The sequence below is a fragment of the Pseudochaenichthys georgianus genome, chromosome 9, assembly GCF_902827115.2.
Source record: "Pseudochaenichthys georgianus chromosome 9, fPseGeo1.2, whole genome shotgun sequence".
Classification (NCBI taxonomy): Eukaryota; Metazoa; Chordata; class Actinopteri; order Perciformes; family Channichthyidae; genus Pseudochaenichthys; species Pseudochaenichthys georgianus.
Genome location: NC_047511.1, coordinates 32623315 through 32637295, shown reverse-complemented (window position 1 = coordinate 32637295; position 13981 = coordinate 32623315). Strand labels below are relative to the sequence as shown.

Below are 13981 nucleotides of genomic sequence, written 5' to 3'. Positions count from 1 at the left end.
TAGCATGCCAAGCTAGCTTGTCGGGACAGGACACCCTCATGTCCGCTGATTCGCCGGCTGGCAATCAAGACATGGTGGCGTCCGCCGCAGAGATTGAGCCCTGTGCTGTGTCAGACTGGGGCTCAACAACAGCGACAGCCGCTGAATCGGAGCCCCACGCCGTTTCAGGCTGAGACGAGGTGGCGGCAAGAGCCGCGAGAGCGGAGCCCCGCGCTGTGTCAAGCTCTGGCTCCCAATTGGACCTCACCATGGTTCCACCCACGGAGGATGTCCTGGAGTTGGACTATATGGAGGACGAAGAGGATACCTCTGAGTTCCTCCTGTCTGACTCGGATGAGGATGACATCTTCGTTTCATCGGCTCAGGCTGCAAAGCCGGGAGCGATGTCCGCTCCCCCGGGCGAGAGCACACCAGCTTCGCCCGTCCTAAGCATGGACTTGCAGGCCGTGTGTCAACGCGCTGCATCCAGGCTGGACATCCCATGGCCTGAAGTGGCCAAGGAGACCTCCAGATCTCGCTACGAGGGGAAGAACTTGCCCCAAGCAGCGAGGACGAAGAGGCAGCTCCTTCCAGTCTTTCCGGAGATGCTGGACGAGGTGTCGGTCTCGTGGAGAGACCGTCCCTTTAGCAACAAGGCCCCAATCCAGGGTGCCTCCTCCCTGGACTGTGACGGTATGGAGAGGCTCGGCCTGCTCCGCATGCCGCTAGTGGCAGCCCACCTCCAACCGAGGCTGGCTTCAACACCGAGCAGGAACCCCATGCTACCGGCAAAGGCAGACCAGTTCCAGTCAGCGATGACCGAACGGGCCTATAAAGTCGCAGCTTTGTCCGCCAGGGCACTCAACGTCTCCTCGCTGCTGACCGCCTACCAGGCGGAGCTCTGCGAAGACATGTCGAGCAAACCTGAGCCTGCCGTGTGGGACGAGATCACAGCGATCACGGACATTTTCCTCCGTGTGCAGCGCTGTGCAGTCCAAGCCACGGGCAAAGCACTGGGAATGATGGTGGTACAGGAGAGAGCCAGGTGGCTCAACCTGACGAACCTTCCAGACTGGGAAAAAGAGGATGTTCTGGACATGCCTATTGTTCCCGAGGGCATATTTGGCTCCGCTCTAGCTTCAATGCAGCTGAGATGCGAGTCAAAAAGGAAGGGAGACGAGGCTCTCCAGCTCTGTCTCCCCCGAAGGGTCCAGCCGCCACCTCCAATGGTCCCGCGGCAGGCCTTCACCCAAGCTGTCTCACGTCCTGCCCGGTTAAAAATACCGAAGCAGCAGAGACCGCAGCCCGTCCCGGGTCCCCAGCCCGGGCACGAGGCAAGAGGGAGCTGGCCAAGAAAATCTCCGGTTCCGGCAGCTGCTGCTCAGGCGCAGCCGACCCAGGTTTTCAGCCACCAGGCGAGGAAGAAGAAGCGGGCGGCCTGACAGCCTCCTCTCCTCTCCTCTCCTCGATGAAGGAGCTGGAGGTTCCCTGTTCCCCAACTCCAGAGCACGTTCCAGTGTTGGATGCTCATGTGTTTTCGGGGTGCCACCATGCCCCCATCTTCCCGCCGCCTCGAGTGATGCCAGAACGTCATCCTCAAGTTCGCGCCATCAGGGAAATGGACTTCACATCGAAGACCGCAAGTTCCGCTACCTGTTTAAGTCACACAAACACATCATTGTTGTTTCAAAATAAATCATTTTCCACTGTCGTTTCCAGGCTTGAAGCCAAGGGCGCCAATTCGCTGTCACCCCCCCTCACTTCTCGGGCATTCTGTATTCACAGGCCCGGGGAGAGTCGGCCCATATTCTAGAGCAAGAGATTTTCTCGCTACTAGAAAAGCTTCTAACAGAGTCAGAGCGGCTTTTATTCCAAGTATTTCCTCGTTCCCAAACGGGGAGGGAACGGAATTCGGCCTATACTAGATTTGAGAGCTCTGAACAAATATCTCAAAAGATACAAATTCAGAATGCTCACTCACACGTCTCTGTTGCGTCTCGTGCGCCAAAACGACTGGTTCACATCAGTCGACCTGAAAGATGCGTATTTCCACATCCCAGTATATTACCCACACAGGAAATATCTGAGGTTCGCCTTTGGGGGGACAGAGTACTTCCCTTCGGTCTGTCTCTCAGCCCGCGAGTGTTTGTACGGTGTACAGAAGCCGCGATAGCCCCGTTAAGACAACAGGGTATTCGCCTGGCAACTTATCTGGACGATTGGCTCCTTCTCGCACAGTCGGAGCAAGAGGCTATTACGCAGACGAATGTCCTCGTAAAACACCTGCTCGACCTGGGTTTCGTAATAAACACAGAAAAGAGCATGTTGTCTCCAGCTCAGACTGTACTCTTCCTGGGCCTACGCCTGAATTCGGTGTCCTTTACAGCCCGCCTGTCAGCAGAGAGAGTGAAAGCCTTCAGGGCTTGCCTCGCTAATTTCCAGCCACGCAAATATGTTCTCTTCAGGTCATGTCTGCGGTTGCTGGAGCTCATGGCGTCAGCCATTCTGGTGGTACGACTGGGACGCTTACACATGAGGGAGTTTCAGCGCTGGGTAGCTGCCCTCAGACTGGACCCCGCGCGTCATGGCGCGCGGAGAGTGATGGTCACTATGAAATGCGTAATGGCACTGCGCCACTGGCTACACCCGACTTTTCTAGTACGGGGCGTATCTATGGGTGCTGTCCTATCGCGGAAGGTGGTCAACACAGACGCATGTCTGACGGGCTGGGGGGATATATACGAAGGTCGACCTGTGAGGGGTCTCTGGAGACCTCCAACGGTCACACATAAATTATCTGGAGCTTTTAGCGGTGTTCCTCACCCTGAAACGCTTTCTGCCTTTTCTCAGAGGACATCATGTCCTCGTGAGGACAGACAACACGACCACAATATCGTATATAAACCGCCAAGGGGGTTTGCGTTCTCTCCAGTTACACATGCTGGCACGCAAACTGATCTTATGGAGCTGCGGACGTCTCCTCTCTCTGAGAGCGACGCACATACCAGGAGTGATGAACCTCGGGGCGGATCTACTGTCCAGAGGTGCACCACTATATGCAGACTGGACTCTACATCCAATGATTGTGAGTCAGCTGTGGGTGCGTTACGGCCGAGCCGCGGTAGATCTGTCCGCATCAAAAGAAAATGCTCAATGTCAGCTGTTCTTTTCAATGCGCGATTTAAACGCACCGTTAGGCGTGGATGCGCTCGCGCAAGTTTGGCCTCCGGTCCTTCTGTACGCGTTCCCACCCCTGGCTCTGATACCCCCAACTCTGGCCAGAGTGAGAGAACAACGCCACACACTTATCCTGATAGCTCCGCACTGGCCTGCAATGTACTGGCTGGCGGAGATATATCAGCTGCTGTGCGGGCAGCCGTGGGACATACTGTCTCAGGCGGGGGGGGACAATCTTTCACCCACACCCAGAGCGCTTGGCACTATGGGCCTGGCCCGTGAGTGGTACAATCTGAATACAGTGGGGTTCCCTCAGAAGGCGATAAACACTATTCAGAGTGCAAGAGCTTCTTCCACCAGGTCTCCCTATGACTGTAGGTGGAGGGTGTTTGAGGAGTGGTGCCTTCAAAAAGGACACATCTCTTTTCAATGTCCTGTCGGGGTGATTTTATCATTTCTACAGGACTTAATTGATAAACACAGAGCTTTCTCTACGATCAAAGTGTACCTGGCTGCTATTGCTGCATGCCATGTGGGCTTTGAGGGAAAGACGGCTAGCCAACATCCTTTGGTCTGCCGTTTTATGAAAGGGGCTCGCAGGCTCCTCCCTGTTTCCAGGTCACTGGTGCCCTTATGGGACTTGGCAGTGGTTTTAGATGGGCTCACTCTAACCCCATTTGAACCCCTTGAAGAAGCTGACATGAAACACCTGTCACTCAATACAGTGCTGTTACTGGCCCTGGCATCTGCCAAGCGAGTCAGTGACATTCATGCGCTCTCTGTACATCCTTCATGCACTGAGTTCGCCCCAGGGCAAACGAGAGTGTTGCTGAAGCCCAACCCTGCCTTTATACCTAAGGTGGTTGGCTCATGTACCTCCATTGACATTGTGGCATTTCCTCTGCCGCTGTGTTCCTCTGAGGAACAGCGGCTGAATTTGCTGTGTCCAGTTCGTGCTTTACGCACCTATATGGACAGGTCAAAAGAGTTTCGTTGTAATGACCAACTCTTTATATCCTGGGCTAACCCTCAGAAGGGCAAGCCCGTTACCAGGCAACGGCTCTCCCACTGGATTGTGGAAGCGATTGCTCTGGCTTATACGAGTCAGGGTTTGCAAGCACCAACGGGCCTGCGTGCTCATTCTACTCATGGACTGGCTACATCCTGGGCTTTGTTCAAGGGTGTTTCCATCCAAGACATTTGTGCAGCAGCGAGCTGGTCCTCGCCGCTCACTTTTGTCCGCTTTTACACGCTAGATGTCTCTGCTCCAAGTGTGGCCCGCGCAGTGCTGGGTCCCGTGTTGAGACAGAGTTCTACCTGTGATTTTCGAGATAAGCATGTCTAGCAATACGGGAGTTTCAATATCCCATAGTGAGACATCGAACGTAGTGTTATGAATGAGAACTATAGGTTACTTACGTAACCCCAGTACTCAGAGTAACATGAAGTGAGATGTCTCACCAGACGGCCTTCTTGCTAAGGCGAAGCGAGAAGAGGTGCTTATTTTGAATGATGCTGCGTCGTAGCGCAAGCTATTTAAAGGGTGGGTGGATTCCCTGACGTCAAGATCACCAGCCAATCAGGATTGGCGTAATGAGATTGATGCTTCCGTTTGCATACGCGTTGAGGCGCATCCCATAGTGAGACATCTCACTTCATGTTACTCTGAGGCCTGGGGTTACGTAAGTAACCTATAGTTTCCATTGGCTGGTAATTACCGTTTTTAGCTGGTACAATTAATGAAGAACCGGTCAATTAAAAACCTGCCCAAAATGTCCGGTAATAATTAGGGATGCTCTGATCAATTGGCCGCCGATCATTATCGGCCGATATTCACTCTTAATAGTTTGATCGGTGCTCTCTATAAAGGCCGATCAGGAGAGCTGGAACTGATCGATATGGACATAAACGCGAGTGAAGTATAACCGGATGCGAGAGAGAGATCAGATCAGCTGCTGAGTCTGACGGAGACACGCAGCTCTTCATGATCACCTGAAGCCCCGCCCACTGTTTAGCGAGCTGCATGAGAAACTGACAGGCTGTCAGGAGAGAGGGAGGAAAAGAGAGGATCCCTTTCTCCCGTGTTATTATCCAAAGTTAATGTAAACTTTTGAATAATGTACTTTATCTACTATAAGTAGTTTGTTTGAATGTAATAATTATGTTGTTTGTTGTTTGTGGAATCATTTATTGACAAATGAATCTGTTACGATTATAAACTGAAGCAATTTAAAAATGACTCCCATTAACTACGTTTTAAACATCAGCATATCCGGTCATAGTCCGGTAATTACCTGCTAACGGAAACTCTGCTGCACAATTCTTATAATTATTGAAACATGACCGGTAAGTTTAAAATGTGTCCGGTAAAATCAATTATTTTTGGACATTTGACCGGCAAGAAAAAATCCTAGCGGAAACCCTGGTATGAATGATCTGTTTGGTATTTTGAGCCAAACACTTCAGAGACATGTTTTATATATATATCTGAGACCTATAATATATTGATGAAAAACATTATAATAGGGGACCTTTAAGTTTTAAACCTATTGCATGTAGAACACTTTATAATTGTAACACTGAGTCAATAGGAGACAGTAGAAATATGAAATGTTCACATTGTCTTAATCCCTGACTCTTAGAGGCACTGCTTTTGCTACAAGGATATCAACTCTTGGAAATCTTGATATAAAGAACACTTAACTGCAATGGCGGCAGGTGACCAACTTTTTTACCTGCCAAAGCTTATCAGGTGCTAGTTGCATTACACGGTTGGAATTGATGATCCATGAATTAAGATAAGAGCTACCTTTTTAAATATCTGTGTGCTGTCTCTGGGTGTTGTTGTGGTTAAGAGAGAGGAAAAGGCTGCTGGACTACTGCTCTTATCCTTTTGCCTCACTTTTATATAAACATAGGGACAAAGAGATGAGAAAGTTTGTTGAGGGAGAGTCTTGTGATGTTCTAGCGACTTATTAAAGGCTGACTTGGCCCATCAAAAACATCCTTTGCAATCAGAGAGATGTGGTGAACCAAATCTAATGTGTCTACTTTTTCACTTTAAAGTAATATTTTCATTTCAGGAGACATGAGCAGTCCGGGAAGGAAAGGTGCTCCAACATGTTCTTTTTATGATGTTCAAATGCTATTTAGGTATTTACTTTTCCATTTGGCTTCCTGAAAGAAAGTGCAGTCCTTGCAATTGAATTTGGGATAAATACATTCTTAATATTGCGGAAAGCTATTTTGGGTTCTCGGAGTGGAGAGAAGGGGTTTAAAGTGGTGCAGTGGTGTGGCCATTGGTCACAGAACAGTAGTGAGGACCACAGTACTGACCTGGATTTGATAAATGTACGGTTATTAAGATACACTAATAATGATATTGTATCTGCACCTTATTTGAACAATTATTCATCCCATAATTATTTGCTGAGCATGTGTGCCCTGTATCCCTTGCATTGCCTTGCTTCACATGAATTCAGTCACACACATTGACTCCTGGCTGCTGCCTTACAATTGTATAATTTTTTTTAACGGCAATTTCCTCAGATGGCTTTCTGTGTATCCCCACTGCTTATCTGCGTCTGTCCAGTCGCTGAAATCATGTTGTGTTCAGAGACTGAAAGATGGATAGGTGTGAATGACCGAGTGTGGCATCTTTTGCCAGAAAAGAGCCAGACCAACACATTGCATTGTCAGTCTGCCACTTTGTGTCCACAACATTGGCCACACCGCTGCTGTTGAGAGTTAGAATCACTTTCATAACCATGTTCAACAAACATGCATGAATGTGTCATGATGTCATGGTTGCAGGGATATTTCACAGGGTTTCATCGCGCCCGCTGTCACACGCCTGGCACGAGGACAGCTGGACCTCGTAGTGCAGAGAGACAGCTGAAGACATGCTGTCAGACGGACTGTTTCTGAACCGCTCTTCATTTGTGAACAACAATCAGCCACATACTGAGGCCTGCCCTGAAAAACTGTGCTGACACTGCTTCTGAAGAGTTTTTTTTAAACATGTTTTATCACATTCTCTTAACTTCATATACTAATCTGCTTTAGCTAAAGCTCAATGGCTTTTAGGTGTCCAAAAGCATCTTTATTTATTTTTTTAATGAAAAGCTGTAGCAGAGTTGGCACACTGGCTGTGTGATGTTTATAAGCAGGGGTGTGTGTTTATAGTGTGACTCTTGCTCTCAGCAGCCCAGTGGCCACACTGCCTGAGATGGACGGCTGGTATTATAGGATAGTCGGATTACAAGGCTATTACTTCTCTCAAGAACAGCATTAAGTGTAGTTATGATAGGAAGCTGTCTCTGGGAGTTATCTGGAAATAGCCTCTGGTTACATGATAATAGCTCTATCGAATAAAGCTTTTAGGAGGCGGCAGCGGTTGATGACAACTGCTAGCCTCTTATTATAAAACTGTCTGCACTGTTCCATAACCAACTGCCATAATATGGAAGCGTGCAGATGTGATCTTAATGAAGCGTTCGGGTAGCCTTAAAACAAGTTAAATGCTTAACGGACTGGCACTAAGTCCTCTGCAAGTGTTTGGATGTTTGTTTGTGTCATGGACTTTAAATACCTTAGCATGTGTCTCTTAATCCTGAGAAGTAATATAGAAGCCTTTAGATTCACCCGTGGCCCTGTTTGCATCTTTAAATTAGTATGTATGTTGCAGAATCTTCCTTATAAACATGCGTGTACGGAGGTTTTTTAGAGAACAACGCTTTGTCAAATTCTTCCTACATTTACACTCTGCTAACTATGCTTATCTGCATTTTTTTTTTGTTCCCTCAGGTATTTTGGAAACAAAACGCCTGGAGATCATCAAATCAAAGGGTACCATTGACCAGGTGCTTGGCAATGTTACCTACCACGCTGCAGATTTACCCATATGGTGGCAAGTGCCTCAGTATGTGCTGATAGGAATCAGCGAAATCTTTGCCAGCATTGCAGGTAAAGTTGTTTGACATCTCCTGTGTGATTTAGCACCCACAGCGTATAAGACATGATGATTCAGGCAAAGAATCCAAAAGACAAAGGGAGAACTTAACACGATGGAGCTAAGAAATAGGACAAATACACCGATATGTATCTTCCATTGTGCCATTAATCGATACAATATGATATACTTTATTGTACCTGTAAGAAAATCTGTTCTGGACTGAGGGTAAAGTCACAGTGGCAACACAATTAGCTTCGCCACACTCACAACATTTCACCTTCATGTTCAGGCCGCTGCTGAGTTGACATTTATCACTATGAACTTAAATATACACCAGCATAATGAAACAATATCTCCCACACTAAATCACGCTCGAGAGAGATAAAACTGACAAATTGTCGTGGCAAACACTTAATTAAAAGTTCAACTCTTAATTATCCAATGAGCATGCTTCCCCAGCTGACAGTGTTCAAAGAAATATATTACACTGAATACACAAAAAACAATGGCATGTTTAATTATCAGTCCAGCAGGGTGCTGACAGTTACACTTGTATGTAGTCCAAATAGGCAAAGTATTTTATTATAATGATGCTACTCCCCCTTTAAGAGGCATTATACTAAACTGTAGTCCCTGACTTACTCTAAAGCTAACAGTACATTACAGAGCTTCGGCTCATTGATTCGCAAGATTCCAATACAAGCAGATATTGCTTCCATTGTCTAAAAGTTATATAACAAATCTGCAGGTCAACATATTTGACTGTAGACTAAATCACAAACATATTTTGATTCGTCTGTCTTTTGGTATATTTGTCGTAGCGGCAACAATTTCAAAGGCAGGTATCTAAGAGCCTTGGAACCAAAAATCCAAACTATGTCTAGACGCCACGTGGAGTCTTAAGTTTTGTATAATCCTTCTTTCTATTCACATTTTCTTAACATTAGAAGATACAGTATTTTGTTATGTTTGATATATTTGTGATACCTTTGATAGTCTATGTACTACAGCAGATAGACTATCATAGGAGAATTTATTATAAAAAGTCAAAATTCTAAAACTTTGTTTTAGCACTTGGGCCAACTTTTCACACCAGCAGATCTGATTTGAATTTAAAGTTGTGTAACTGTCGCTGCTCAGACGATTCATCCCAGTAAATATAATTCAAAGACACAGGCTCATCAATTTGAGGCTATGCATAATCCGTCACTGGAAATGTAGCAGTGTTTGCTTTCCCTGGAGAAATAAATTCCCTGTTCTTCTCCGGAAAATGATTAAAAAGAAAAGCATTGAATCAGAGCAGGTCAGAATAGTTCATGCCGGAACTGACAGCTGCAGTCTTCTTTTTGAGACTTTCAGGGTTACCAGGCGAAAACTGCTTAGCAAGCAGGCTCCCTTTCTCTTTCTCTTCTTTTTTGTGTGAGCCCTGACCTAAACAGGAAATGTCATTTCATTAAAAGCTTTGAAAAGTAAGGCCACATTGTACCAGTAATACAATAATGTGAAGCTGACAATTGAGCGTCCCGACCAAGCAAGGAGGCAGAGGCAGAACGTCCAAAAATACAACCCGGTGTGGGCATTTATTAACTCATACACATATGATATGACACAGCCTCAATCTGCTGCTCCTGTGCGCACAGTCACCAGCCACCACACTACCAGCCTCCCAACAGACAGGGCAACAGAGCCTAAATACACTCCCACACTAATCAAACCAACGGGACACAGGTGAGGGGGGAGGAGAGTGACAACACAGGGCACCAGGTGCACACAATCAGCAACAGACATGGGGATAGGGGAACACTTTTCAACATAAAACCAGGAAACAGAGACAGACAAACAAAAACACAGACAGATGCACAAACTACATACACTTTGCCACCAATGAAGCTACAGAATCCGTAACGGAGGCCGAGATCTATGGCCCCAGAGATCACCTCCGTTACAGTGACAAAGTGAGAAATTTCTTTAATACTATATCAAATAGGGATTGCAAAAAGAAAAGCAACAGTATTGTCCTTTTACTAAAAGAGGTTGTCTTTGAGAAATATCTGAGTGTAATATAGAACAACTGAAATCTTCCCTGTATTGTGTTTATCTTTGGTGTGACTATATTTTTTTCTTTTCTCCCTTCGTGTATTTTTCTCTAGAGTCATGATCGTTGCTTCAGGCCTCAGTTATCTAGTGATTTGAGTTTGTTAAAGCCTCGAGCTATGATCGAGTCATCCTCCTGGTACTATCGGTCATGCTGTTGTTGTTTTTTCTATAGCACTCGCTTTACTCTATATAAGTAGTGCTGATTGAACTATTAATATTTAAGACTTATTATTGGAGGGATTATCAAGCGGATCCATTCACTGCAGGGTGTTTCTGCGACTGAACGTCTACATTTGATATTCACAAGTTTAAGATCCATGGATACTGAAATGTGTTTGATAAGGTCCTTGAACAGAACTAGATTTTGCACAACTATCCAGGTCCCTAAAAAGTCAAATCCAGACATAACAGAGCTAAAGGGAGCCTTAAAAATAAACGTACTTTCTCCTCTCCCTGCATACCATCCCACGGGCTTACTTGTATGAAAATTGGCGGAAAGAATTGTGACATATGTCTGGTTTATTTTGCATTTGCATTCATTTTTTATTTCCCCTTTTTTCTTTCAAAGAAAGGTCAAGCTCACTGTGGTTGTTTCTTGAATAATTATAGTTATTGATGTTAGAATGATAGTCTGTATTTTCCCTTTACTGTGAGGAGTGGTATCTGAGAATCCTCACCAACCTTTGTTAGTCTCCTGTGACTATGGCTATTGACGAGTGTTCCTTTGCTATCAAAAGGTTAGCTAAGGATATAAACAAATGTATCGCTGTGAACTTTTGGAAAGGGGATCATGCTCCACTGAGTCAAAACCTCATATTTGCCATTCCCTTATCTCAGTCCTTTTTCTTCTGACGTTTTTTCTTTGCAAAACTACCACAGGTATAAGTAAGGTAACTGCTCATCACATTCATTTGTGCAATGTTCCCCTCCAAGGAAGATCTTGAAAGGAAAATGTATTTAACAGCAGTTTCCTAATCTCTCCAGACAGATGTAGCTAAAGGGCCTCGTTTAAAAAATCACATGTTTGAGGTGCCATGAAATTATCAATGTCAGCTTGCAGGCAGACAGATCTCTAGGCAAAAGAGACACTTATTTGATGTTTTTAGCCCATCATATGTTCCCTTAGGTCCCCTGCCCATTTTCTTAGTCCTTTCCTTTCTTTCATGACTAAGTAAACACTGAGTGATGTGTTTTCCAGAAATCACTACTTTGTGAGATCAGTACTAAGCAGAGTAGTTCCAAACAAGGCCAGTGCCACCATTATAATTAAGATGCAAGCAGCTGTTGAGAAATCTTTTTGGTCTCACTTACAAAATGCTAAAAGGAAACCAGTGATTGTCAACAAACAATCTAAATAGAAATCGAATTCTAACCAAATATGTAGTGGTGCCTTGCTGGCTCCACTGTCAGAGGCATGAGCTGGACAGTATCTTTTTGGGAGTGTTTGACTAAATAGCATGATATTACAGGTTACATTACACTTTTATTGGATGTACATTTCTACAATGTTATACCCAACAATCTAACAAATACCTAATGTTACTGTTTTTGTTGAAGGTCTGGAGTTTGCCTATTCTGCAGCCCCCAAGTCCATGCAGAGTGCCATCATGGGACTTTTCTTTTTCTTCTCTGGGATTGGCTCCTTCGTGGGCTCTGGTTTGTTGGCTATTGTCTCCCTCAAGGCGATTGGCTGGATGTCATCCCACAAAGACTTTGGTAAGAGATCACAGTAACGTATACACTCATTATATGTGCAGTCACTGTTGCTAACCAGACAAGAGGTTAAAATAATAACTAATGAAAACCATTATCTATATGTGTTTAACCAATGGATTGATTGAAATTATTATGAAGGGCAGACCATCTATTTCTATTTTTTTTTTTTTTTTTAAAGGGGTAGGTCCTTTTCGCTCAATGGTGTGTTTGTAGAGACATGTTTTGTTGGCAATTATTGTACATTGGGTTTTGCGTACCATGAGCGGAACAAATATACTATATGTCACATTAAATATATTTTTTTCACCTGCCTCCTATGGCCTGCAACATGTTTTGGATCAATCTGATGGTTCAAATATATATATTTTTAGCACACTAGTAGCAGCCAAAGAGGCAGATATTTTCCTAAAGAGATGGTGGATACCAAACAGAGCTAAAAGGAGAATGAATATGTGGTCAGAACACAACTCATATTTAATAATAACACTGATGAATCTGTTCATTTGCAAATGTTTCCTTGTTTTGCAATAGCCCATTTAAAAGCTCTTACATCATTTGATCTATTACCATTGTATATCACTTCCATAATGGGAATCATGACTTTGTATGCCTGTAAAACAATCGATGATTTTGTCTGTACTATAATGCTACTCTCTTCAAAATATCTCCACGAGACAGGGATGGTTGATCTTTACTCATAGTTTTCTCAGAGCTGTCCACCATCCCCCCAAACTGAGCATTACAGTTGTCGACCCGGCTGTTAGATGCCCAGAGCATGTAGAGTGCACTATTGACTTTGCACATCGACTGTATGTATGTACCGGTACTCGTTTAGGCACGTACCGTAAGAATGCTCCCAGCTTGTGCAGATTTAAAATCCACTTAAAGAGTTTGTAAATTAGACGCAGTGAGAGAAGAGGGAGGGGGACAACAACACATGGGGCAGTTATCTTGTTTTAAGAGCGTTTCCTATAATAAATAGACATGTCAGGCTAACGACAAAAGGTTTGTGTAAATCTGTCCAAGTGGTAGAATAAATAGTGTGGTGGTGGCAGCAGATGGATGGGCTCCCTAGCGAGAGGAGGCTTCCAAACCCAGATGCACTTTTCCCTGAGCATGCGGTAAATAAGCCAACACTGTAAATTGTTTCCCCTCAAACACCTAATAGCTCATTAATACAGTTTGCCGACAGTTAGGGAGGTACTTTTGATGATGTTAGCACTGGAAGATGCTTGGCACGCTCCACAAATCCATCCCTTGCTCAGCCGGGCTTCACTTGAGGGGCAGTTAAACTAAAGTTGGATTGTGGACGTGTTTTTGCTTTGCAAAATACAAGTCATTTAAAAGGTGAGCTGCAGAAATGGAACAAAACATGCTCCTGGCCACGGATAAAAGACACACAGCACAAAGCTTAGGCATTAAGTACAGGCAGTCAGGAATCATGCGGTTTGTTTTTGTGTCTGTTTCTCACAGTTTGTCGGATTTTAGCTTCTTCCACATCTCCTGGCTCTCTAGGTGAAATAAATTCAACTTATTTCCATGGCTGCAGGCGAAAAGGGTGTGCAGTAAACAGCATCTTGGGTGAGCTGTGCTAAGTTGTACTGAGCTGTACGGGCCTGAAGACAGATGAGCAACATTAATCACAGGCTGGGGGTCTGATTACATAGCCCTGGATCTCTTAAGTAAAGCTGTCCCTGGAGCATTACATTGAGATGGCACTGCTCGTCTGACATCACACTGGATGCTCAGCTCTCTCCGTCGCACTGTTGCTCCTTCTCTCCCTGCTTTGCACTTTCCGATGTTAGTCAGAATCCGTGAAGTGTCACATGTAAGGTTTTGAACAGGTGCTACCTGCTGGTTTGGAAATTAGGAAGAACGAGTCACAAATTCTTGGTTTCGTAAAGGATTGCAGAGAACATCGGCTCCAAGGAATGCACAACACCACATGGCCTGTGTGATAATGCAGTCTGGAAAGAGGTACAAATAGGAATTAAAGAGGCCCTTTTTGCTTTTGGAGTTATCCTTTTCATGTAGTGTGTTAGGAGGCGTTAGTGCATG

At 45.0% G+C, this 13981-nt stretch overlaps 1 protein-coding gene across 1 annotated transcript in view; it reads left to right on the top strand.

Annotated features, from left to right (window-relative positions):
* The window catches only part of slc15a4 (solute carrier family 15 member 4), a 30653-nt gene that overhangs the window by 9103 nt on the left and 7569 nt on the right, over positions 1 to 13981 (top strand). Inside the window, exons 7-8 of the mRNA XM_034090616.2 lie at positions 7963 to 8121; positions 11765 to 11923. Of these exons, the coding sequence (XP_033946507.1) occupies positions 7963 to 8121; positions 11765 to 11923 (318 nt within the window). The remainder of the gene's footprint in view (positions 1 to 7962; positions 8122 to 11764; positions 11924 to 13981) is intronic.